The sequence below is a fragment of the Porites lutea genome, chromosome 14 (assembly GCF_958299795.1).
Source record: "Porites lutea chromosome 14, jaPorLute2.1, whole genome shotgun sequence".
NCBI lineage: Eukaryota > Metazoa > Cnidaria > Anthozoa > Scleractinia > Poritidae > Porites > Porites lutea.
Window position 1 is genome coordinate 11920607 of NC_133214.1, and position 27690 is coordinate 11948296.

Sequence of the window (27690 nt, forward strand, 5' to 3'; positions counted from 1 at the left end):
TGCAGTGCGAAATTGAGGTAGGAATTACTTATTTATTACTTGCCTTGCTAAGACACGATTTTAAGGATAAACGTGGTTGCGTGGCAGACCAAGATTTATACTCAAACATTTTTTTGTTGATAGCAGCTAGTTCCATATTTATGGGTATCGAACCTTTAGACTTAGTAAGAAATATATTAAGAACCATAATTATAACTTCGCAACAGGGAAATTATACTCCTTCAGGGGGTAAGCGAAGTTAAAAAGGCCGCCTGTTCTCGTCGTTTTTTCCTTCTTTTTGGATGATTGATCAGATAAAAGGTACAGTGAAGTTTTGCCACCTTAAAAAACCATGCGATATTACAGTTAAAAAATCTGGCCTGCCAAGCGACGGGTTATTTCAAAGACCTGGAAAGACGCGGGTTATAAAATGAGGTAATTTAAAATATGATACACGCCGTAACAGATACACAATGCATACAACTTTTATTGGTTCGTTTTGAAAATTACATGCAGAATGATTAAACCTCCGTACAATTTTTCAATGTCGTTTTAGGATCTCGGATTAAAGTGTGAGAGCGAATGAAACATCTCTTCGTTTTGCTGAATAAAAATGTTTTTCCGTATGTCTTGTGACCGGGCAGAAACATAAGAATACTTTAATTAAACCTTAACTGAATATGATTTCAAACTCCTTCTATTTATCCACAACAAAACGACTGAGTTAAGCTATAGTTAGCTTGGTCGTGTAAGCCCGTTTTCCGCGAAAAATAGTGAAGATTTCGACTGAAAGAAATAGGTTGTTCGAGAATAAGTCAGGGAGAGTTTTTTCCCCCTGAATTCTAGATCTCGCATTCAAATGATCTGCTCTCGTTGGTAGAACGGTCCCGTTTTCTCCTTTGTTTTGGAAAATTAGAAAAACTTAAGATGTTATTCATAATCATATGTCTGTTTTAAATAGAAAAGTCTGTTGACAAATATTTGCTGCTTATTCCGCACATTAGCCAGGATTAACATTTTTTTTTACCGTTTTTTAGCTGTGAAGCTTTATTTGAAGAGAAATTCAGTTATGGTGTATTAAGTTGGGAACTCTCGGGCAGCGGTGCGGTTCTAGTAAGTTCCCGGACTAAGACAAGTTCAGACCTTCCCGAGAACTGATGAGAAAAATATTTAACGCGCAATATCACCTTTCGTTGAATTCAATGGCCTATCTCTGTTCACGACATATTAGTTGGGAAAATAAAGATTTTACTCTGGAAAAGTCTAAATAAATTAACGGTTGAGATTACCATTAAACTTGATTACCATGCATAAATACCCAAGTTTCCTAAAATCCTAAGAAACAAACAGTATAATGCAGAATTAATGGGCTAGAAACTCGGTTTAGAGTTTCTTTTCTTTATGAACGTTCCCATATCAGATCTCTGAGGGTCCGAATCTACATTTTAAAATTAAAATCTACTGGAACTGGTAATTTCATCATCTTGGAATGTTTATTACATGGCTCTCAAAACAGGCAATAAGACAAGAAACAAATATTAAGTGAAAATTCTTTACAAATGAAAACTATTACATTTTAGGTTAGAGAGGCTACCGGGACTTCCGAGAAACGACAATTAAAGCTAACCAGAAAACTGGGGACAAACTTCCGGTTCTAAAACAGTCGATATTATGATTTTCATCACTGCATGCTGGTACGGCTCTGTGACGCCCGTCCTTAACAATGGCGTCTGATGTCTAGAAAAACGACAATTGCGGTAACAGCAATATTTGTGAAAGTTAAAAGCTTTAGATAACTTATTTTGTTCAGTCTAGAAACTGGTGGATTGCTCATCAGTGCGAAATATTGACAGAATAATAGACTTGATTTTTTTATGTTGTTGTTTTTTTAATATAGGGGCTATTAATGCTCCGATAGGGGCTCGATTTCCGACACCTTATTAGACACCGGCACTTCTCCGCTCTGAGGCGGATTTGCGATTTGACTCGTAGTGATGGGGGTTGAGGGCCGGGGCGGCCAAGGCCTGTTTCAAACGTCGTGCCCTGCCGAACTCGATTGAATAGACCTTTTTACCGATACGGCGTCCATATTAAATTACCAGATTTAAGAATTATTATGGGATGCCCAGGGAGGGGGGAGGGGCACTCGCTCAGTATTTACGCGCGCTTTTCGGTCAAAAAGAGAACTTCAATGTATATTTCTTTACATCCAAACGCGGCACAACGATCTTTTCTTCCCATTACAATCTTTTTCTAGGAAAACAAAAAAAAATTGGCCCGGAAAGCGGGCGTTAATATTGAGCGACTATATCGGATCTTGTTCATGCTCCCTGTTCATCCCATAATACTGCTTAAATCTAATTAATTCAATATGGCCGCTGTATCGGGGAAAAGGTCTATTTGAGCTTATTTGAAACGCTAGTGGCGCGACGTTTGAAATCATTGGACAATTCAGCAACTCGTATCAAGTTCCACACCGCAATTAGATTCGACAGGGTCTGCCGTGCTACACGGCAGTGGCACGGCTCGTTTTCAAACGTCGTGCTATTACCTTGCCTGTTTCGCAGACACTCTAAACCTTCTCTATAGAGGCGCTCTGCGAATTTGTGCACAATATCGTGCTCGAATCCCGCAGAGTCGCAAGGACATATGTCGCACTATACAAATGGTTTAGACGAATACGTGGGCCTACTGCAACGCAGGCTAGCTATTGCCGTGTCGAACTCAAGTCATAAATTATGAAAATGTATATGTTTAATAAGTGTTTTGACTCTACTGCGCCTGACTTCGACGTCAGCGGGTTCCTTTATGTAGAAATTGGCGCGATTGAATTAAATCGACGTTTGACACCATTCCCGTGCTATTGCCGTGCAACTGCCAGGCCAAATTCATTTCAGCTCGACACGGCAAATGTTTGACTGACTACTGAAGGTTCTTATCTCATGCCTGAAACAATAGAGTAATCCATAAAATAAGCTAAACCTCGTTGTGTATTCTGTGGTAGACAACGGGTCGTTCTAATGTTCACTAAATAAAAATACCGGGCGTGGCTCAGGGCCTTAAAATTTTCCCCACGGAAAAACCTAGCGAACTGCGGAAGGTAAAAAAAGAATCCACTTGGACCGACTTTTTTAAACATGAACTGAAGCGCAACTTTCAACTATAATTTTAACTTGTTAGGCGAAATGTAAAAACGAAATCAAAAGAGTTCAACAGAAATAAAAACGTTAATAGAGAACAATAAAAACAAACCGTGAAAACATTTTGTTTTAAGTCAACGAGACGTCGTTGAACACGCGCGGTCGCGAATTCTTAAAAAAAGGCCTGCAAGAATGAGTGCCTTAGGCTCTTTCCGTTTCCTGCTGTAAACACGTAAACAGCGTTTTTGAAAAAAGAAAGCCAATTTATCTATGTAACTGATTTTTCCCCATCCACTTATGACTCGTTGACTAATTTTATTGCAAATTAAAGTACTATAAGGGGAAACTGAGCATATACATAAATTTGCTTGACTACTGAACTTTACTCATTAAAAACATATTAAGCAGTCGTTGAGGAACTTAAAACAAAACGTCGGTGACTTAATTCGCATCTATTCAAACTTTTTTCGCGATAGTAAGTCGCCCAGTTACTTAAAAGAAGACAAATTAAATTGGAGCTGAAGGGAAGGGACCACGTCCGAATTCAGCAGAGAGATTTAAAATTTATCGCCTTATCTTTCCCATTCTCAAGAAAAACTTGAAATGTCGTCATGGATAGCAAATATAATTTACAGGAAGCGTGATACATGTGCCGAGTTGCTCAGTGGTTTTCTCATCAAAGCTTTTTCTTTTTTTGACATTCCGTTGCCGTTGCGTATAGTTTCTTAGGGTCTTCATAAGGTTTATTCACGGTAGATATACTATGGTTTGGTCGAGCAGGTATCTTGAGGGCGGATGGCATGCATTAGGAGTCGATTTCGCCCCCGCTGATCCGGCTCCTTGTTCAAAATTACTGAGAAATTTAAGTTTAATATATCAGCATAATTTTTAAGTGGACTGCTCTAATTACACTGTACATGTCTAATCGCTCTTCGTGCAGTTTACTGATTATAAAAGCTTTTTTAAACTGACAGGTTACGTGTGTAGAATAAATATATTCAAAATTACTCAGTGATGGTCACGCGAGATGTAACTTTGTCGGTTCATTGAACGGAGCAGAATCAAGAACCATTTTTATCCTTCCCGTTGCTGTTTTCGTTTCAGTCTGCAAAAGTATTGAACGCTTTCTAACATCCAGCCTTAAATAAGAAGCTGAAATAAACAGTTCCTTGTAAATTTGAAGTGCGAAGGGACACCCCATAAATTAATGAATTATTTTTGATGATTTAAATAAAAGCTATCACCTGTTTTCTAGACAGGTTTAAAGGTGCAAGTAAACTACTGAGCAGCGACTGTTCGAGCAGGGCCAAACAGCTCGAGGTTTCACCGCTTCCTCATACAGGTATGAATTTCTTTCCGTACCTATTATTAACTGCTTTTTTTTGCGTATCATTTTTGCATTCCAACTTGAACTTTTACTTTCAAGTCTTAATGTTTTATAGAAGTAAATACGATCCACTCGGGTTTTCGTCTAAACCAGTTTATTAGAAAAAACGCCGGTATTAGAAGAAATTATCGTATATGAAGAGTTTAATCATAAAGGGATTAAGGATATTTCATTCCGTGATCACAGCTCAGCCTTTTTGACTTTTTCTCCCGAGTGTGTTCTTTGAATCTATTTAACCCTACGGAGGAGTTGATCTCCTGTGAAGATTTTCACGCGAGCTTACCGTGCAACTCCCACCTTATGAGTTCTTCACAAGTTCTTTTTTACTAAAACTTTCTTTATCTTAACTTGTGGGATATATTATCCATTAGGTGTTCGATGACAAAAAATTTGGGTGATCTGCTGAGCTATTTTTTCCAATCGACTACTTAGAACTCTTCAGCCGATATGTATCCTAGAGCAGTATTTTATTTTCTTTTATTGTACGTTTACTCTACAAGTAGACCTGTGCATTTATTTGGGGTACAGCGACACTCAAATCACCCCTCAGTAAACCATATTAATTTTAGCTATTGTGGAGCCAGTTAAGTCAACCCAATCGTCAGAGGTGAAAATGTAAACTCCAGGTTAGCATCCACTAAGTATTCTAAAACTACTAGCCAGGCTTGTGACCAACTACTCAACGGGAGCTCTTACGCTATACAAAAGAAAAAAAAATCACTCAAGAGTAACTGTCATTTACGAAAGTTTAAAACATTATTTGCATAGAAGGGCTGAAAGTGTTTGTTTATCCCTTTCCTCATCGTTTCGGTTTTTTGCTGGTAGCGTCGTCGTAATGTTCACGGGAACGGATATTTTCCATGTTGCTTTTGAAGCAGGCATAGATCAGGCATTAACTGGATAGTTTCAAGAACTTTGTTTATAACGGCTTTGTTGTTGGTTAGTTGTTTTGGCCGGGAGGAACTGAAATATATTTGCCTGCAGTTTCAGAAAATACTCCGTCTATTCAGAAATAAAAGCCAAGCACATGAAAAGGAAACGCAGTACAAAGCAAAAAAGCACTCTTGATTTGTTATACATATGGTGCTGATTGTTTCGTCAAAACTTTAGCCTGAGGTTTCTAATCCGCTTATTTTTACGCAGGTATTTAGTTATACATTGCTTTGTAAAAAAGACCGATGCTACTGAAGCTTTGTTCCAAGAGCTTTGTTTAGAGATTTTGTTAGATTGACATTGTTTAGAGAGCGGTAGAGAGTAGGTGTCCGTGCTTTCAGTGAAGTTAAATGGTATTCGCTTACTTAGAGCGGTTTTCACTTGACTGTCAAATTGGGATTGGTTTTGGTTTTGGTTTTGGTTTTACTACGTCCTTTGGTTGGCTAGTGTATTTACTTTGGTTTTGGTTTTACGACAGTCAAGTGAAAACCGCTCTAATGGAACACAGAGATAGAGCGGTTTTCACTTGACTGTCGTAAAACCAAAACCAAAGTAAATACACTAGCCAACCTAAGGGCGTAGTAAAACCAAAACCAAAACCAAAACCAATCCCTTTCGACACTCAAGTGAAAACCGCTCTATTAAGAAGTCAAACTAAACTGACGTTTGGACTTTTATTTGTTTTTCCATTTAAAGCAACTATAGCTATATTGATCTGTTTCTAAACAGCTTTTTGGATAATGTTATATCATATCATGCATGTTATCATGCATATTATCATACTCACTGCGGATAGAGCGGTTTTCACTTGACTGTCGAAAGTAATTGGTTTTGGTTTTGGTTTTGGTTTTACTACGCCCTTTGGTTGGCTAGTGTATTTACTTTGGTTTTGGTTTTACGACAGTCAAGTGAAAACCGCTCTATTATCCAAGGACAAACGTCATAAGACAATGTGCTTTGTTTTCGTGATGAAACGGGCACATTTGTGTGCGTTTAAAACCCGCGCGGTGTTGCGGCAAGAGGTCTGGCAAGACCTCGTATCCTTCTTGAAAAATCTAGGACCAACAGTATTAATTATTAAACCTCATCTTACACTCTGTCACGGTTGATTCGTACACAAGGAATATTGTATGTTGTTAAACCTGTTTTTATATTAGAAGGTCGGTTGGACAACATGTGGGCTTACTTTTGGATTGTTTTGCGGATGCATCTTGACAAATCAGATAATTCGTAGAAATTTTAAAGAACTCAAAGCAAATCAGCTCAAATCACCGAAAGTATTTTGCAATATGCAATCCGCTATTCAGTCAGCTACGAAGGCCAAAAGATTTGGTCGAAAGATACTTAAAGTGTATTTGGCTTGATCTGAGTTCTCTAAAATACTCTTTACCTGAGCTAGCCAAGTTTATCAATCCACAATGTGGTTTGGTTTTTGCATATGGTCTTTGATTCTAAATAAACGGAACGGCTATTTGTTCGTTATAACAGTCTTCAACGTTCGCAAATTAAGGCACGATATTTATATTAGCCGACATTGTCCATAGTTTTTTTTAGATCAGTGGACAACAGGAACTTCAGTAAGTTCATCTTTACTAAAAATATACACAAGAATAATAGACTAGAAACATTGTTGCAAACACTCATGTTTTCCTCGCTCGAGAAGCCAATACGCTTTGAGGACGCAAATTTGCTCCTTGGATGCAAAGAAATGATATTAATCACAGCAAAATGTATTTAAAAATTATGCTACTCGGTCGCAATTTATTCAGGTCTCTATCAGTTTAAATTCCCTACTCTTTGTGCACGTTGTCGATAACCTCTTTCTCCGTCCGTTTGACTTTTTCCTTCGAAGACCGCATTGAAGTAGCCTGAATTTCAGCTGTCTCAAGTCAAAGACTCGCTACAAAAACAATTCTGTTCAGTGTAGACCCCTTCGGACGATATTTCATTGTCTGCATGTTAAAAATCGTGTTTTACCTTTTACATGAAGTGACACATGCACTAGACGGCATGGCGGTTCGTTGATTCAGTCTTCTTTCTAGAGAGTTTGCCGGACTGGGGGACACGTCTTCATGAAATTCATGTTAGCTTTCATAGAATTTCCCATGCGCTCAAACGTCTCTGCCTCTTCAGAGCCAATACGTGTTTCAAAATTGCCATATATTTTCAGGTGGATAATATTCCGACCTACTGTATTACTTTCCTTTCCATCTCGCGCTCAGAAAAGTACCTTCATGCCCAGCCAGCCGTTATCAGGGGCACCCAACGAGAATATAGTTCAAAACCACTTAAACATAGCATTGTTAAACTTATTTTAGTATTTAAACAGTAGATATATGCATATTTTTATCCCCTAAAAATTTTTCATCTGTTCGAATTTCCTAGCTGAAAGTCTGGTTATCCGAAAATTATAGGGATCAAAACTTACCTTTTCGAAAATTTCAGCCAGAAAAAAGGCTCCCGCAAATTCTAGGTGACGTTTTAACGATAAAAATCCTTTAAAAATGGGCAATTATAGTAGTTTTTAGATGTTCGAAAATCTTAGGAGAGGCAGGCAAGAAGAAATTTTACAACAAATGTTCCGAAAATTCTAGATGTCAGATCGTCTTCCGAACAGATATTTTCCGCAAATTGTCGTTGGGTGCCCCTGCGTTATCTTTCCATTCTCATTCAGATTTCTTCACAAACTTCTCTGAAGTATTATTCTTTTCATATTCTGCTATTCAGCTTGGAAAAGAACAGACAAACAAGGCTCAATTTATGCTATTTAATTTTTTTTATAATGTAAACAAATTCAGCGCCCTTTAATGAAGATCGTATCTCAGTATCTCGTATCGTATCTCAGTAGGTGTGCCGAGTACTTCGTGAAATTGGTTAAACTTCCTAACCATCATTTTTTCCAAACGTCCAAAGTGCAAACAATTTCGAAGAAGGAAATCCTGTAATTAAGATTATGTAAACAACATTTTGGTGGCGGACATCTGCTTTCTTTTCTCCTTTAAAGTGGTCTAACACACATTAGCTCTTTCAGCTTTCACAGAATAACATTGTAGATACTTAAACTTCTTCTTACAAGTTTTTGTTTCATTCTCGAGGAAAGAAAACAAAACAAAATGCTCAACACAATCTGCAAATTGCTGGATATTGCAGATATTGATTTAGATTTCATACATATCAGAAAATTATTTTAACAGTAAAAACTGCCACAGTCTCACATCTTAGTAAAATGAAAAGAATTCGGTATACTCAAAGGTAAATGGAACGGTAAAAGGGATACGAATATATTAGACTCAACAAAAGTATGAAAATTAATTTTTTAATAATACTGTGTATAAAACGAGACGATAAGAGCAAATTTCTATTCACAGTTTAGGTTTGATTATTGTCATTTCCTAGCGTTTCGTAGCAGCTTAACTGGCTACTCCATTTGCGGCAGGCTTACAGACCGAGTCAGTTCTGGCAATAATACAAAATTTGCGGTTTTCTTCATATCATTCCATATCCCTTTTTAATATGTGCGTCAGCTTAAAGTGCTTTTCAATTGTGTTTGAAATACCCAGTATTTCTACATATCATATTGCCCAAAATGCGCACATTATTTTTGCAAAACAACGATGTCGCAGCTGTCTCGGTAGTTGTTGCGGTAGTTTTAGAAGAACATAATCTTACAATTACAAGTTAAATAAAGGGCTTTTTTGAAAAAGAAATTCTTTAAACTCACGTTGAACTGTAACGAAGTTTGTTAAAGACCATGTGCGAACTGGGTATTTTTAGATGACAACAACCAATATGCATGCATTGACGTCAGTCGCGCGCTTAGTTTTTCGACACCTCGCCTTAGTCTCCTCAGTTGACAAACGTCCTTGCAACGGATCTGGGTGTGATTGTTCGATACTCTTTTGCGTTACGTGTTATCAGTGACATTCTGTGGAGCAGTTGTTATCAAAGTTATGGACCAAAAGACACCCGTTAAGCGCAGATGGAGTTGTAAGGTGCGTATAACAGTGTATGTTTTAACACCACCGTATTTATTCGAATAAGCGCCCAACCTCGAATTAGCGCCCACCTCCAATAAGCGCCCATCCTGAAGGCAGAAAAAGTTAATAAACGCCCAGGGCGGTTAATCGAATAAATACGGTAAGTGAGTTTACCAGACACGAGTTCACAAATCTTTGATTGGAAACCTTGTCAGAGGCACTCTTTCTCTTTCTTTGACCGGAATAAGACTCGGCCCCAAACAAGCAAGAAGGGTGAATGATTCAACGGCTAGCTTAATTATCACTAGCAAAACGATGGACGATTACAGAAATTCGCCGACCATCAAATTCTATGCTGACTTATTCCCTGCACACAGATGTCCTTCCGCTCTAAAGTTTAAAATAAGACTAGAATGCACGAGCGTAAATTGATCAAATTTCCTTTTAATTTCTAAGGCTTACTTTACAGCAAATAAAATGAATCAAGACCCTGTTTACATGGAGTGGAAGACCCCTGTCTAGTGGGGTAAGTTTCTTTTGTTTTGTGTCCCCTAGAGCGTGAAAACAAAAGAAACCAACCCCACTAGACCGGGTTCCCCCACTCCATGTAAACAGGCCCTAAATGTAAAAAGTGAAATTGAAATAGCGAAAAATTAAACTTCTAATTAAATCTTTTCTTATGGTTTAGAATAAACTTTTCTCGAAACTGAGAATGTTTTGATCAAAGCTGTGTAAATCGAACCGAAACTGTGCATGGAACCTTGCGTTTATTTCCTGTATTTATCTCACCTATTGTATGGAATACAATACGGTATATTTCAAAGAGCTACACAACGAGCAAGAATACTATTGATCGAAAATATACAGAGCGGGGGTAGCTGTAGTGTCAACTATCACTAGTTTAGTGGTTGCTATAGCAACAACTTTTGAATATTCACAAGAGCCATAATGGGACCATTTTGGCTCTCGATATAGCCTGAGAAAACAGCCGACAATTGGCGACGCTACCACTGGTTTCCCTGCCAAATGACGTCTGAGGTCGTCTGAGAAAGGAGCGCAGAAATTCCATACTGATGACGCGTCACTACCCAGATCTGGCTAGTGCTTCTGATTGGTCGTGCCGAGTGGGAAATTTGATTCAGCCAATCAGAAGCACTACCTAGATCTGGGTAGTGACGCGTCACAAGTATGGAATTTCTGTACTCGTTTCTCAGACGTCATTTGGCGGGGAAACCAGTGGTTGCGTCGCCAAATGTAGGCTGTTTTCTCAGGCTACTCTTGATATTGAACTACAGAAAGTACCAAAACATAGCATAATGCTCTTTGTTTGTAACCCCACCATTTTGCATAAGCATTGTCTTCAGTTTCTCTTGGGAGTTAAAATGGTCCCAAGAGAAACTGAAAACAAAGCTTACGCAAAATTTTTGGGTGACAAGCAAAGAGTATTATGGTATGTTATGGTGTTTTCTGTCAGTAGTGGTCAATTGACCATTTTCGCACATGGACCATAAGCGGCATCTCGTTTACCCCCCAAAATTTTGCATTACCATTGTTTCCAATTTCTCCTGGGTATAACAGTCGTCTCTAAAATTTTGGGGGTTAAACAAGGTGCATTATGGTCTATGTGGAAATGGTGAATGGCCCATCTTGTCCAATCGAGTAGCCAATGAGAACTCAGGATTCCCTTCTTCTCTCCTGTCTTGGGATTGAGCCATATAACAAAATAAGGTACGGATCGGAAAAAGTGCAATATCATTCTTCCAGATCAGAGACCTTTTTACAGTCAAACCCTGTTTTACGGCCCCCCCTTTTATAATACGGACACCCCATAAATACGGAGACTTTCTATGCCCCTCCCCCCCCCCCCCCCCCCCTCAGTGTGACAATATTTTTGTTAACGTACTTACAATACTTCCCCTTCTCAGCCGAAGATTATCTCTCGTACATCTGCTGACTCCTTTGATGGGCTTTATATGAAATTTGCTTTGATCTTCCGGTAATTGGTTTGAAAACCCCAATCAGTCATATACTGAGTTGAAGGAAAGCGATTTCCGTCTTAAGAAAATCCGGCATGTTGGGTTGCAGAAGAATAAAATTTGCATTATTAATTCTCGACGATGTTATTCTGTTGCTTGTCTTTTCGTCAACGGTGGCAATCGGGTGTTTTGCCAATTAAGGCTATTTAAGCTTTAAATTCTGCGTTTCGTTTTATTGACAAGGAGAATTCCGGCTGTTACCATAGAGAAGATGGTAGTGATCACTGAAAAGTGTCTAACGAAATACAAAGCAGAGTTGTACTGACTGCAGTCTCTTGATTGAGACGTAACTAACGCATCGCTCGACCTGATTGATATTCCATTTCTGAATAATGTCGCTGCAGTTTGGACAGACCTTTGGATGCACTTAACAGATGTAAAAAAAATTCTTCATTTGCTTTATAAAAATTTGTTATTTTTTCTTTTATTTGACACATTTGAGCAGCTGCCATTTGTTTAAGTTAAAATTTACACTGTTTCTCCTGCGTTCAAATTTGCACCAGTCAGAAGGCTAATGTTAATTGAGAACTGATGCCATGGAGGGGAGCAAATATACTTCTGACATGCACTGCGCGAGCAAACGTGGGCTAAGAGAGAAGCTGAAAGCAATTTCTTGTTTAGGATTAACACTTGAGTGAGAAAGGTGTACGTTTTTTCCGCTCCTTTGGTTACCATGATTGCAGGTAATTAACAAGGTTTCTCAGGCTGTTACTTTCTAAACTGTAATTCATCTTTTATACTTCACTGAATTTTGTTCCTTAACTTCTGCACGTATCGCAGATAAAGATACAATTTCTTATTGACTATTACGGCTGCATGGCTCGGTAAACGTCAGGTATTAACGACTCTGGCAATCATAATTCACCGATAATTCGCCCGAGCGCTCCTCAATGTGTAACGTTTTTGGAGATCTCGCGCGTCATTCAAACAGAAGTTAATTCCCTAAAATATTTTTGTCGTATTGCTCTTGCTATTCCACCGTTTAGAACACTACCAAAGTAACATGGTGGGATTATCTCTTTAACTGTAGCTAGGTGCAAGACCTGACTTCGGTATTTTTCTTTTTATTAGCCCATTTAGTAAAAATACGAAAACTGACCATCAGCATCAGGAATTAAATTAAACAGAACAATACAGATACGAAAGTCAAAATGACTTGCGAGTCTTTGAGATACCATTTGCAAATACAAGTTGAAAAAAACTAAAAATGGGGAATGTTAGAAACAGCAACTTCATGTAGGGAAGGAGTTTTTTTTTTGTTAATAGAATCCTATTTGTCCTGTCAAAATGTGATGTGCAATTCAACTCTATACTTCGATAGTGCAATTGTTAAATTGATTGGTCGATTGCCTCACATCTAAAACTTTTAATTAGATTGGCGCTTTCAGTTTGCATAACACTGCATTAGTTTCACGCAGTGTGACATATTTTATTCACTATACCTGTTTATTCAGCTTGCTTTTTTCTTGTCTGCTAAGAGATTGATTCGAGGTACCACCTCCTTTCACTTAGCCCATTTTTGGGGAAAAGCAATGATATATTTCGATCCATATTTGCTTATAAGAGAAGACGTGTCTGCTAAAAGATTTACTTCTGCGTGCAATGTCAATCACCGTCTACAAACTATTTTCTCTTAAAATTTACTCTACAAACTATCTAGTTTAATAATCAAGAAATAGAAATATTCGAATTTTTTACCTTACATGTTAAAACTAGTAGTGATTTTCAGGCTTTGACTTTTCATGGCACTGCACGAAAACTTATTACGAGTTACAATCTTCCCCCTGCTTGCATTTGTTTAGCGAAGATTAATTTGCAATATACACTCTCGGTTCGAGAATGCAAAGCAGACCTTTAAAAAATCATACTCTGACGCGCACTTTTCTGGTTTTACTCGAGCAGTTTGAAAACCTAAAATTCACATATTTTTCCCATATTTTTCCCAGAGTACGGTAGCATTGCCAAAACGTTGGATTTTATACTTCAATTAACGATTTCATTTAGCGCTTTATGTAGAAAACTAGTAGCCTCCCGGTGCTCTGGGTTGTAAGAACCGAGAAAAATGAAAAAACAAAAAAGCAACGAAAACAATAGCAACACTAGAGAGCTTTAGACGAGAACGAGTACGAGTACATGTGTGTTTACGAGATTTTACTTATTATGTTTTTGCGCGTGATCTAAAAAAAAGGCACCCTGGAAAGCTTCATTTAACTTTTTCTTTTACCAAAAAGTTACATTTGATAACTTGTTCCCGCCACTACGACATTCTCGCTAAAACCCAGCTAAACCCGTTGTAGTTTGACGGCGGCTATCACGTTTTCCCGCCAAAATGACGCTGGTTCCCGCGTGAGTAATAACCTAGTACTGAGAAAATCTTGTACTCGTAGTCTTCCTCGTCTCAGAATCTAGCTCTCTAATAATAATAATAATAGCAATTACCGTATTTATTCGAATAAGCGCCCAACCTCGAATTAGCCCCCACCTCGAATAAGCGCGCATCCTAAAGGCAGAAAAAGTAAGTGACTATAAAGGGGACAGAGAGGCCATCCCCCATATACACCCTATTCCATAGGTAATTCGTCTCGAGTTATTTTTAACACCACAGATCTCGAGGGGGATTAAACAACAGCCAATCACATAGCGCGAATGTGTTCCGCGTGGATGACCCACGCTGAGAGCCACGCGTCCTTCACGAAATGACGCAGAACAAAATGGGGGAAGACGCGGAGAGCGATTTTGCTATTCCTTTTGTCGACGAAAACGACTACAGCGAGATTTCTGCGAAAGCTGTGTCAGCGAAACCGAAATTAAAAAAGAATCGCCCTTCCTCTCTTGTATAGAGCTAACAGTAGAGCAGGGAAATCCTTAACACACTGAATATTCTCTCAGGATCATTTATAATTTACAGTTTGAAGAGAGCAATTTGTGGTTTGATGTTTATTTTTTTCAGTCTTTATAGCGATTATTCCTACCCACCTACTTTGTCAACTGTAGGCGAAGCCTCCTAAAGCTGAATTTCAAGGGACCATATTCAAGCTCAGAAAGAGAAATAAAATTTCGTCGTTGCTTATTTACGTCCTCCATAAAACGCCAAATTAGGCATTTTCACGTCGTAGTCGTGCAAAAACGGGAAAGAAATGAACAAAAAAGTGTGTTGCACGTGCGAAGTTGTTTTTTTGCTAATTAAACCTATTGTTTTTTTGATGTTCTAGTTGTCGTCCGCGTCCTTGGATCTTAAACTCCCTAAATTGTACAAACAACCGGTTTCAATAGACCGGCGAAATTTCTCATTTTATTAAAGCACTGAGGTTACGACAACTTCGAGTTAAACTGATTTCACGGGTTGTCAAAGAGTCCAGCGATTCCTTTTTCCCAGGTGAGCGCCGACTCATTTCGCTTCAATATTCAGGAATGCTCTCAATCTTTTTACGCTTTCATTGCCTCTCGCCCGACATGTTTTGCACGGCGTTTGGTCATGCGAAACCTCCACGAAACATCCACGCCTCGCGCGAGGTAACTTTATCCCGATTCTAAAAATAACTCGAGACGAATTACCTATGGAAAAGGGTGTATATGGGGGATGGCCTCTCTTAAAAGGGGACCCCTTTATAGTCTCTTGAGAAAAAGTTAATAAGCGCCCACTCCCTCCTCCTCCCAATCAAACTCAAATAAGCGCTCACCCCCACCCCACCCACTTGAGTGAATAAATTTTAGTAAGAGACTTTCCCGCGGACGGAGTTTTCTTCTGAGTATTTTACAGAAACCTTGCTTTGTTACTTCTTCGCGTTTTGTTATTAGCATTTATTGTTTTGTTGCAAAATAAACATACTTCACTTGCTGAAAATGGTGAAAATTTAATAAGCGCCCAGCCTCGAATAAGCGCCCACCTCGAACAACCGCCCTGGGCGCTTAATCGAATAAATACGGATAACAACAACAAAAACATCAATAATAATAATAATAATAATTATAATAAAATAATATAATATAATAATATTAATAGTAATAATAATAATAATATAATAATAATAATAATAATAATAATAATATAACCTTTTATTGATAAGAAAACTAATTATTAAACCTATTTACAAGTCATTTTATTTCATAAGCTCCTGAGTCATTTCAATTAAAAAAACTCATTTCATAATAATAAAAATAAAAACTCATTTAATAATAACAAATATGTAATTACAAGCCTGTTGCTAGGAGACGACTTTGTTTTAACGTCGCGTATATTTATTATGCTTACATAATAATAATATAATAATAATAATAATAATAATAATAATAATAATAATAATAATAAAAGAAAACTGAAACCAGAGAGAGCCTCTGATACATTGGTTTTTCTCTGAAAGTAAGCATAAAAGACAAAGAAAAGGTAACACCATTCTTGCAAATTTTTGACAAGTAACAAATATGTAATTACAAGCCTGTTGCTAGGAGACGACTTTGTTTTAACGTCGCGTATATTTATTATGCTTACATCGCATATCCTGAATTATATAAATGTTCTTCATTATTGTAAATGTTGTAACAGACCTTATTCACGATGCCCGCCATTTTTGCACGCGCTTAGGACTGATGGGATAAAAGTGACAGTCACGTTGTTTCTCAGGGGCCAAACAAGTGATAAATTTTTCCAATACAAGATATCGCGGTCCAGTTTGTTTATTCTTGACAACAGAAAATGAACAACTTTTTATAATAAAGACGATGATGGCAAATTGTGGGTGGAAGTGATCATTTTTACTGTTTTAAATGCATTAGCGACCATAGATGTCCTCTCGTAGATGCCCTTAATTTTGTCGAAACTCAAACCGTACATTTTGCATGACTATTAAATCGTCGTTTCGTGTTTAGAGAATAAATTAAGTCGACCGCGATTTCTCGCATTGGCAAATTTTATCTTTTGTTTGCCCCCTGAATTACCACGTGACATTGCTTTTAACCCATCACTCCTAAAGCCTGTGCAAAGATGGCAGATATCGTGAATAAGTAAACAAAAGGATAAAAAAAAAAATTATATAGAGGATATTACACGGTGGCGCGAAGATATGAATTTTATTTTCGAGTGGCAAAACAAAAATATTGTTTTTGCCACGAGAAAATAAAATTCATATCTTTAAGCCGCCGTGTAATGTTCTTTTTATTACATAGACAAAATGACATCGATAAGATATTAGAGGGAATTCGAAATTACCAAAATTACGTCATCGATAAACTCACGTGTGAGATTATGGAAAATAAACCAATCGGGTCCCGGATGTAGTTTTTATGAATTTTACGAGAGGTATATTTTCCAGTAAAACAATCGTGTCTATATAATAAATATATTTTAACAAATTGTTTAAATATATATATTTTTGTTTTATTCTTTTGTTTACTTCGTCATCGCCTTGCTGTAAAGATCAGTTTGCTGTTTCATATTTTTCTACAAGTTTAATTGTACTGATCCGGGTCTACAACTGGAAGATCCGGCACCACTCATTGGTTTGTTGCTGTGGACTTGCTGACATTTTATATGTCGTGAATAAGGTCTATTGTAATTTATTTTTGGCGCCAACCGCCCGGCCCGTGATCCGTTTACAGCAATTTGTTTAGTCACGACTGCCGTGCGTACGGGACATTCCGGGAAAGATGTACTGAAAGTATCTCTTTAAGCCTCCATCTACTCTTTGCTAACAACATTGCGAGAAAGAAGGCGAAATATTTCTTATGGTAAACAGTAAAAAGAATACAATAGCACCTTAATCGTCTCTTCGAAATTAGGGCCAAAACATTTGATTTGCATTTTAATTCAAAGAACAAAGACTATTAGCGAACAATTTTTGCAGCGGTAATAACGCCTTTTGGTGAGGAAATTAATTTCCTATGGCCACCGATTAGCAGGTCCAGAGGTAGTGATAACTACCACGTAGTTCGGAAATAAGCTACAAGATAAGAAGTTTGATTACAGCGAAAACCGTACGTGCATTTGACAAGCTTAACGTGCTAATGAAATTTCCTTTGTCTAATGTTAAGAGTCTTAAAGAAAGCGCACTTATTACGGTGTATTGAAGGGGAAAAAATGAATATATTATACATTCAAACAGACTTCGGCACTGGCGTAGTGATGAGAGATTTGGGCGTCAAATTCTAAATCCCGTAAGTAGGTTGCCTAGCGTTGATTTTTCTGCTTACTCGCACTTTGAATCGAAATCCATTTACCACTAAACTTGAAAATGATCTTGCGTAAGTAAACACATTGAATTATTTTTGTCCCTTTAAGGTTAAAGCTCGCTACCCTTTCATTCTGTTTATTTTCCAGGTGGCTTCGTTAATCCCCAATTTTCACCAAAAACTGGACCCTTCTGCAAGAAGATAATGCTGCTTCTTTTTCCATTTCTCTCTTTGGCGTTTTTCCAGTTATCTATTGCCAAAAGCTGCTCAATCTCTGAGTACGTTCAAGCAAATTCGACAACCGCGTAAGTAACTCTTCCTCAATACTTTTAATTTAATATTAGTGAAGTAATTTACTAATCTATAGTGATTTCAAAGCCATATCAGCCTTTGCCGTTTGTTTAAAAACTAAATATTTGTTCCTTAGTTTTTCCAATTGTCGGCAAATACTTTGTTTATCTTGTAATTCTTAGTTGCGTGCTATGAGAAGTGCCTAAAACTATGTCCGTGCCAAACATATTTACTCGGAAGCGAATTCTAAAGTCAGTGCTATAATCACCCCGCGGCATTTTAGAATCTATTTCAATTTCCGTTTATATATAGAAAGGCTATAAAGAAAACTGGCTCTCCTTATTTAGAATACTAGTTTGATGACTATCAGAGAAAAGCTTGGTTCTGTTCAGACTATATCAGTCCCAGCAGCTCGCTGCCGGTACAATCGCTGCTTGACTTTTGAGATCTGCACATAAAATATTAAATTACCAAGAGTCTCCTCGCCACAATGAACGCTTTCAGGGTTTGACTATAGCTAGGGTCAAGTAAGTGTTTCACGGTCCATATCATGTCATACTTTGTGACTTTCTCGAAATGATAATCGGATATCCTTGCTAAAGTTTGAACAGCCATCAAGACTGTTGAAACTGAAGAACTTTCCCCAGGCTCTTACACAGTTAAATTGTACTTAACTACTCTGTTTTCGGTTTCAGCGTCACAATGAGTAAAACAAAATTCAATTTACGTCTTTGTTTTTACTTTTTTGTAGTTCTATGGCCATTTTAATTTTAGCTTTTTAAAATTATTTATTAGTCATAAGCTGATACTTTTTCATGGCAGATTAAATCCTCGTCCCTGAAACCTTGAAGTTAAAAATTTTTAGAGGTTGGGAAAGTCATCTGAAGTTACTTTGGCCGGCTTGTTGCAAATACATATATTTTGGTCTGTAATAAAATTGCTAAACTTGTTGTTAAGTCGGAACTATATGTTGCTTAGAACAAATAAGAGATCAGAATGGAAATTATTGATTGCATTGAAACTGTCAAGAAGACGTATACACTACGTTCTATTGTCTAAACGAAATTGATTTGGATTTATCCTAATTCGAGGTAGGGTATAAATTTATGTTCAGAATACAAAGTCGGGCATTACCGGCAAAAAATATACTATGTTTTATTTGTTTTAAATTGATCACCTACATGTATAGTTTGGTAATAATCACACGAAAACCATTCGATAAATAATTCACTAAACTGGTGGAAAAGAAAAAGGAAATATTAATATGAATTTTGTTATTGTTTCATTTTCCGCACCCTTCTGTGCAACAATGACTCAACAGTGCTGATTCGTATCAAATTGTCCCGAGATTTGTCCACCATGTACGTACGTTATTGTACGTTAAAAAGCAACACGGGCGGGATGGAAAAAGTGTGTTCAAGACATCTGGTGTTCCACCCACTAAAGAATTTTTGTTCCTCACCCAACCTGAATAGTTAAAACAAGGGCACCCAACGACCTTTTCCGGAATAACTGATCCAAGAAAGCAATTGTTGCTTAGAAATTTCTAAAGCTCGGGGAAGGCTAAAAGTTTCTGGATAACCGTTCCACTCGTCTAAAATATTTGGAGGTTTTCTTTTTCATATTTTATTGACAAGTCATGCCATTATTGCTATAAAGGGTCTCCTGAAAATTTTGGTATAACTTCGACAAAACTTTCCCAAGAACCTTCTAATGAAAGACGGCTACTCCGTCTTTCGCGAACATCATGGTAGAGCCTCCAACTGTTTCGGATGGGACCAAAAAGTCACCTAAAACTTTCGAGACGACCAAACTTCCAAACTTCCAAACTTCTTATGCAAACAGGTAAACAGACTTATATGGGGCAGCTTCAAATTAACCAAACAGGCTTCTAAGTCATAGAGAAAGCCATTTGAAACACTTCTGACGTATTAGGAATCACTCAGTCGTTGCCCCCACCCCCCCCCCCCGCTAGTAGTTGCATTAGCAGCAGCAGCGAAGAAGAAGAAGGCACTTTTAACAGCATGCTGTTTGTCTGAGTCGTTGTAAAGATTCAATTTTTCCTGGTTATTTGATTTTTTTTTTGCAGTGACTTGACTAATAGAGATTGCCACACTTTTTGGTCGGAACCATGCAACAAGACAGAAAACATCACCGAATTGTGAGTAAAATGGGAAAAATATTTCTGCTCGCACGGATCCTTAATTGTATTAACGACAATTAAGTGCTTTACTGGTGAGATAAAAATCCAGCGAAAAATTATACAATAAATTAGGCAGACTCGGCGCATCGCAATGGAACAGCAGCTATAGTACTTAGTCTCTCTCATCCCTACTGCTCTGACGTCCAGTGTGCGTCCAGTGCTGCAGGTTGCTCAAGACCATGCAAGAAATACCAGCAACAGCCGCAACTAATGTCGCAAAAGGACATTATCAGAGTTGCGTACATGTTGAAATCGTTTGTTGCACGTCTTTGGCTTTATCTGGCAATTTTATGTTTAATAATTATACTGTTTTGCGAGCGGAGGCGAACAGATGGTAGGAGGCACAGAAAAAAAGAACAACATTTTTTGATATGCCTGGAATAGGGATATTCTATTTTTCAGGGGTCTGATAGACCCTCCCCTTGGATTTGCCAATGGTTAACCTAATATCTTCTGTGTGTCCCATAATTTTCTTTGTAGATTGCTCTCCCACAACAAAATAGAAGCAATATCACGGAGGATGTTTACTTGTTTAAAGAAACTGAAGATATTGTAAGTTACAGTTAAAAGTGGTTTTATTTATTGAATACAATTTTATGCATTAATTTCGCAACGCATTTGCAAACTTTATTATCAAAAGAGGGAAAGCAGGGATATAAGTAACACAATCGAAATGTGTCAGTAGTGCCGCATGCATTAGCAGCTAGACCGTATTCTTAGTAAACTAGAACCGGTTTGTTGTCGAGGTTTATACTGGTGAAATACGTCCTCACTATTGGAACCTGCTATTTCGGCTTCGTACATGCTAGCCCCCGCAATTCGTTTCCAAAACAAAATTTAAAAAAATACGAGGTTTGGTATGTGTTTTTAAATTGATCTTTTCTTTTTCAGAAATTTAAGGCATAATTCACTAAAACAAATAGAGGAGAATTCATTTTCTGAGTTGGTGTCCTTGACGCAGCTGTGAGTACAGTAACAGTTCAGATGTTTGTATTTTTTATACCAGCCTTTTTAATTTGATGAATAGATGTACTGATCCGGCAAGCACGCAAAATAATATTTTGTCCTTCTTTCTTCCAAAGGAAACTGGGAAACAACAGTCTAGAAAAGATTGCCCATGGAGCTTTAGATCATCTGAAGTTGGTAAACTTGTAAGTACAGAGATTGTTTCATCCTTTTCAATTCTATGAACTAGCGGTAGAACCTCTGTATCATTTTATCTGAAATGGCAAAAAACGCAAATCTAAAAATTTAGCTTAGCCGGCGTGCAAGTGGTGCATGTGCGCAGATGAACAAATCAACCGTATAAGATCGTTTCGTTTTTAAACTAGAAGCTGCTTATAGTTGCTTCTGTTTAAACACAATTAAAGTGTCTGGGGATAACTGCGTATTGAGTCATAATATATTACGTACAACAATGTATACAGAACCAAAGGAAAATACTGCTCAGCGGATGGATTTCATCTGCTAACTTAAAAGCTTGGCACACCTTACACAGTATCATTAGGTGATGTGACATGAGACGATTCGCAACGACGATTTTTAGCGCAACACAACGTTGCATCATTGTTAATTTGCCACATTGTTTCGAATGGTTGTAACATTGTTCCAATATTGCAACGCTGTGTTGCGCTAAAAATCGTCGTTGCGAATCGTTCCGTGTAACATCACTTTAATAACTGGCGCAACAACACAGCAAAGAAGTGATAGGAAGCTCTTCATTAGAAAGGTCACAATTTAGGATTTTATCTACTGATTCAAAAGTTAGATCCACCTTGTACAGCATGGAAAGCTCCTACTGGGTTCATTAACTTGGGCTCATTATCTTTTTAATATTTTCATTCAGGGAACTGGACTATAATAAGCTTGAAGAGATTCCCGTGTTCAAAAAACCCACGAAAATTACGACTCTGTAAGTATGCTTGATTTCGCAGTCGAACCCGCTACTACACCTTTTCTCGGCCACGCAACTAGTCATAGGGAGCTTTACAACGACGAGGGCGGCGGCAACGAGAACGTTATTAAAGTAATAGATTTGTCAAGCAAAACAACAACTTTCCCCGTGCATTGTACATTTCTCTAGCGTCACTGCACAACTACGACGTGAAAATGTTATGTTACACGAGACGATTCGCAACGACGTCGATTTTTAGCGCAACACAGCGTTGCAACATTGTTTCGAACAGTTCCAACATTGTTCCAACATTGCAATGCTGTGTTGCGCTAGAAATCGTCGTTGCGAATCGTCCCGTATAAAATCTCCTTTATGGAGGACGTAAACAAGCGACTGCGATTTTTTCTCTCTCCTTCTAAACTTAATTACGGTCCCAAAGAAACCAACTCGAGGCACTGTCGAGGACATTCGTCTGCTTTTGAAATTTTCAGCAAGTTGGAATAAACGCAAAAAATTTTAAAAAACGAATACATTTCAATAGTGACGTGTTTGCTGCCGTTGCCGTCGTCGATGCCATTAGAATGGTAATCTGATTTGTTGGCGAGTGTCTCCTTTCAAAGCTGGCGCCACGTCTGCTTCGTGGTCCTGGGAGCGAGTAATTTTTGTGATGCTACTATAGAGCGCTAAATACTTGGGGGCGGAGAAAAGCTGGAAGGTGACTCCTAGGTACCAAGACGCGCGGGGAAGATCGGCGGGAAGAGAGAAAAATGAGAAAAATCTCTCCCCACGCGCGCTCGGGTTTCGCTCGCTCTACTATCCCTGAGGAAAAATGGGGGACTACTCGTAGTCTATGGCTACAGTGCCTTTTATGCAAACTATGACATACTTTGTTATAAATTGTGCTCTTCAACTATGAATGATTTATTTACAACATCAGAATATTATCACACCACCTACATACGCACCAAAAGCTTCCCTTGACTTAATTGTTGGCGTTTTGAGGTGATTTTAGCCATTCTGCTAAGAGGTAAAGAAAGGTTAGATTTTATTTCACTTAGAAGTTAAGAAAAGCGTATGAAATGCCTTGTTAAACAGTTAAATCTCTTTTAGGGAAATCTCTTTCAATCCAATAAAGAAGATAAATCCAAGAACGATAGCAAAGTACACGGAGCTCGAATCACTGTAAGTAACTGAATGTAAGGAAACTGATTTTTCGGATTCCGGAATCCACATTCCCCTTACATGAAGCGATTAAAAAATCAATACACGGGATCTTTAGACCGAGAATAGATTGAATTCCAGGCAGTTAATAGCACAATACACTAGCCAAATGAACAGAGGAACGTCGTATGCCTCCTGTCTTTTGTACCACCATCAGTAATTCCTTCGAAGTCTTCGAACGCCTAACCGGTATCCGGCTGAGTAGTCATGGGTTCAGTTAGTTTCACCCGCCGAGAAAAATGGAGGGTGAGCACAGCCTATGGGTTCAGTTTTCACTAAGTTTTTGTTTTGTTTCAGTTTTGTCTCGCAGCTCACTTGCAAGTCATAATAGAGATTTCATCTTCCTGAAAGTAATAATTGTTCCCAAAACTATATTTACGAGTATTTCATGTTGTTTTTGCAGACTGCTGAGGAAAACAGCGATCCAAGAGTTACCGAACGTGGTTTTCAGGAATAACACGAGACTTCGGCGATTGTAAGCAATCACTATATTGCACGACTTTCAAATTTTAATTACACGCCGAAGTATCTAGGAACCTAAAATTAAAGTAAAGCACCGGTCTGAACAGTCTGTACTGTAAGAGATAGTATGCGATGACTGAGTGGTGTGATAAGTGGTTAGTTGGGGCCGGAAGACGAACTGAGTTTTAAGACGGGTACTTGCGATTCAATCTAATTATCATTCGAAGCAATTTTTTTCTTTATTTTCATTGGCCGAGAGCCCACCACGTGACCTGCAAATAACTGCCTTCAAATAATGGTCTGCTCATGCACAATGCCGTCCAACTGTGTTTGGCTGCAAATAATATTCTGCACATGCGTAAAGGAAACCGTGCTTTTCTCCTTCTTGCGATCGCTCTTACGTGAAAATGGCAGATCGCTTCGCTTCCCAAGGATTTTCATTAAAAAAACAAACTCGGTGACCGAATGATAAAACAATTATTGAACTCGGTTATCGCAAAATATCGTGTTATTAGTGTCTCGCAGATCAATTATTTTCCGAAGCCGAAGCCTGAGGCAAATAATTGATCTGTTCGCCACAGACAAATCACGATATTTTGCTCAACCTCGTCCAATAATTGTTAAATGTTTCATTATTGAAGCAGACAATGAAAATAACTGAAAGTGGTGTAATCGACGAGAATTAGAATCGTGTTTACTGCAAATGTCAATTTGTACCACGTGCCCCCCCAAAAATTACTTTTACTTGTCGTTAGTTGTCGTTGACTTTGTAATGCACCCAACCGTATCCCACAGCTTACTTCCAGAAGGTGTTTAATTATTGGCCAATTCCACAATTAGGGCAAAAATAGCATCTTTTAGCGGGTTGTAACATGGGGTTTTACTGTTGGGATAAAGATGCAGTGGTCAAATCTTCTTCAGTACTCCGCCGTGTTCACAAACGCAGTGACCTGCCAAAATGCTTTTTTTTCTCTGCTCATATAGTTTGATTGTGAAACTCGACTACAAGTTTAAATGATAAAATCAAGTACTTTTTTTGCTTACAGATCTTTACGGAGAAGTGAACTTGAAACAATACAACCAAAAACTTTCCAAGGAACTGAACTGACAGTCTTGTAAGTATTATTGGGTCGAATAAGTTTCGGAACTTACTCAACCGAAATTTTAAAACTTTTGACAACGGCCTTTCGGTCGTTTTTGTTCCTTTCTAAACCCATTTAACATGCTTCTGATCTCATTCATAGTGATTTTCATGCTTGTTGGCCAAAACCCAGCCCATAAAGAAAGATGTGAAAAAAAATGCGGTCTTTTTGCTTCTAGCAAGCGGTCGCCAAATGGTTAATCCCGTGATCGGGTCTCTGGTCCGTTTCTTGTCTCAGTCTGAGTTATTAACGGGCCCAGAAAGCATTTTTTGTTTACCTTCAAGATATAGGTTCAAAAGTTAAGGAGATAATAAACCTATCAATTAACAAAATATAATGGACTGGCTTGTTAGCTACACAATTTTATTCTTCAGAGTTTGATTTCATTTTTTTCTAAGATTTTTTGTTTAGATGTTGGTTTGATTTTGGGCCAGTTAAGGTACGGGGACATGAAACGGGTCCCTCATGGTTAGGTTAGTTTAGTTCGAGTGGTTACGTCGGGGATTACCCTGCGAACAGAGTCTCCTTCGATCTTCCTAGGTGAGTCGACTCATCTAGGAAATATCGAAGCGACTCTGCTAGCAGGGTAGTCGGGGATGACGTATGTCACTAATGACCATCTTTAATGGTTTTGCAGAGACCTATCATGGACAAAGATCTCTTATCTTCCTGGCGAGAACCTAGAGAGCCTTGAAGATTTCTCCATAGAGGGAGTGAAAAACTTGTGGGAAATCCCGATTGTTTCTTTCAAGAGCCTTATGAATGCTACAGTGGAGTATCCGTTTCACTGCTGTCTAATCCACGCTTATTGGCCCAACATAGGAGATATTGGCACTAAACCGCCCAATTCGCCAAATACCAGTGTACGATATTGCCCCCAAACAACAACTAGTGTAACAACTACCAGTATATCATCTACCAGCCCTCTTTTAACAACAACAACGGACCCTTTGCAGGTGGCAGTCGGCATCACAGGGATACCAGTGCTGACGTTAAATCCGAATGGTTGCGTGGACCCTGCTGCGCCAGTGATCACGCATCCGCCACGAGCACATAGGAAAACAGTGATTTGCAAGCCTGAAGCAGATGCGTTTAACCCGTGCGGTGATTTACTGGGTTCTGACGCTCTGCGCGTGTGCTCGTGGATCGTGCTGATATTAGCCCTGCTTGGAAACTCGATAAAATTGTTTGTTCTTGTCATGAGCAAGCGTAAGATTACCATCGCTAAGATTTTGATGTGCAACTTAGCAATGGCAAATCTGTGCATGGGTCTGTTTCTGTGCATGTTAGCCAGCGCTGATCTCTACTCGCTGGGAATGTATCAAAATTTTGCTGTTCGATGGCAGTACAGAGATGGGTGCAGGATTGCTGGTTTCTTGTCAATCTTTTCCACAGAGCTGTCAGTTTTTGTTCTAACAGTCATCACGGTCGAGAGATACTTCACCATAGTGCATCCTTTGAAACTGAACAAACACTTAAGAACCAATCAGATCATAACACTAATGGTTTTAGGATGGGTGTTTTCTTTAACAATGGCTGTTCTACCCCTTCTACCGTACGGGGTGAGCAGCTATCAGAAGGTCGCCATATGCCTTCCTTTTGAAGTAGAAAGCACAGGTTCCAAAGCGTATGTCACTTTCCTGCTAGCAACCAATGGTTTGGCGTTCGTCTTTGTGCTATTTTGTTATGGTCGAATGTACTGCAGTCTTGGAGGGGCGGGATCTGGTGATAGTATTAACCGAGTAGAAAGACGAGTTGCCAAGCGAATGGCGATGCTTGTGATTACAAACTTTGCTTGTTGGTTTCCAATAGCACTTGTAAGTCTCATCGCCATATATGGTACAACCCTTATTGGAATTCCAGCGGCCCAATTCTTCCTCGTTTTCGTTTATCCAATTAATTCTTTTACGAACCCTTATCTCTACGCCATAGGCACAAAACACTTTCAGCTAGATGCCTTGGAAATCATAGAGCGTCTAGGAATTTGTAGCTCGGCTATTAAAACTCTTCGCAACAGGATTCGGGATCAGCTCGACCCTCTTCCGAATGCGTCCCGAGTAACCACCGCAAGCAGAATAAGCCTCAGCTCTATGCGATCTCCAAACCAAACCCCTTTCGTGTCAACGAAAGAAAACTGCACTTTCTCAGAGCATCGTGGAGATAGCTATAGAAGTCACAACGGGAGTGTTAGAAGTAATATTAACATTCGCCAACAAGCGCGTTCGCCAAAGAACAGCCCCTCGTGTTCTTCGTGTAGTTTCTTGTCTATTCCCTTGACACACAAGAGAAATTACCGCTTAAGACAGCAAAGGGAAGAATCTGATTCTATAATAAGCATTAGTTTCGAGAATAACTCTACGGACAATCTTCGTTCAACGTTAGAAAGCCCCCGTGGAACGGACAAAATCCTCGCACGCCGAGCGTCCGCGAGGGAAGTCTTCCTTGAAGGAAATAGTTTTTCATCTCACAAAAAAAACGTTCGCGGTAGCATTTCCCACGACAGCAATGAAAACATGCCGCTTAAGTCGGAGAATGAAGACTTAGTGAAGAGTAGCGAAGAAGAGAGGGACCGAGAAGAGAGTCATTCGTTACTTATTCCTACAGTGATGATAACTAACTGTTGAATGTATAGTAGACTGGAGAAAATTTAAGACAAAGTAAGACATTTATTTTCCTTAGAGAATTTATTGCCAATATCACATGAGAGTCTATTGCGTCTTTTCATATAGAAAATTAAAAAATCTGATGTAATTAACGTGTTCTTCATTCTTTTAACTTGAGGGGTGCCCATCTCGATTAATTCACAGTGGGTGGAATCAAGTAAACAGGTTCTTTGAGTAGGCTGGTCACGAAAAAGAAG

The 27690-nt window shown here is 38.6% G+C and overlaps 1 protein-coding gene across 1 annotated transcript; it reads left to right on the plus strand.

The window, feature by feature from the left end:
* Nucleotides 1-27581, plus strand: LOC140924074 (follicle-stimulating hormone receptor-like). The gene is made up of 12 exons (XM_073374072.1): nt 1-17; nt 4375-4461; nt 17766-17922; nt 19998-20069; nt 20592-20663; nt 21003-21074; nt 21194-21262; nt 21958-22023; nt 23116-23187; nt 23630-23701; nt 24735-24803; nt 25468-27581. Exons 3-12 carry the CDS (start codon nt 17822-17824, stop codon nt 27452-27454), a joined length of 2652 nt encoding a protein of 883 aa, XP_073230173.1. The 5' UTR covers nt 1-17; nt 4375-4461; nt 17766-17821; the 3' UTR covers nt 27455-27581.
* The last annotated feature ends 109 nt before the right edge of the window (nt 27582-27690 follow it).

What these genes read in the sequence shown, in the direction of transcription:
- LOC140924074 (XM_073374072.1), top strand. Translation starts at nt 17,822, where the DNA reads ATGCTGCTTCTTTTTCCATTTCTCTCTTTGGCGTTTTTCCAGTTATCT. An exon ending in TTAAAGAAACTGAAGATATT is followed by an intron (nt 20,664 to 21,002) that starts GTAAGTTACAGT and finishes TTTCTTTTTCAG; the next exon opens with AAATTTAAGGCATAATTCAC. An exon ending in TACACGGAGCTCGAATCACT is followed by an intron (nt 23,188 to 23,629) that starts GTAAGTAACTGA and finishes TTGTTTTTGCAG; the next exon opens with ACTGCTGAGGAAAACAGCGA.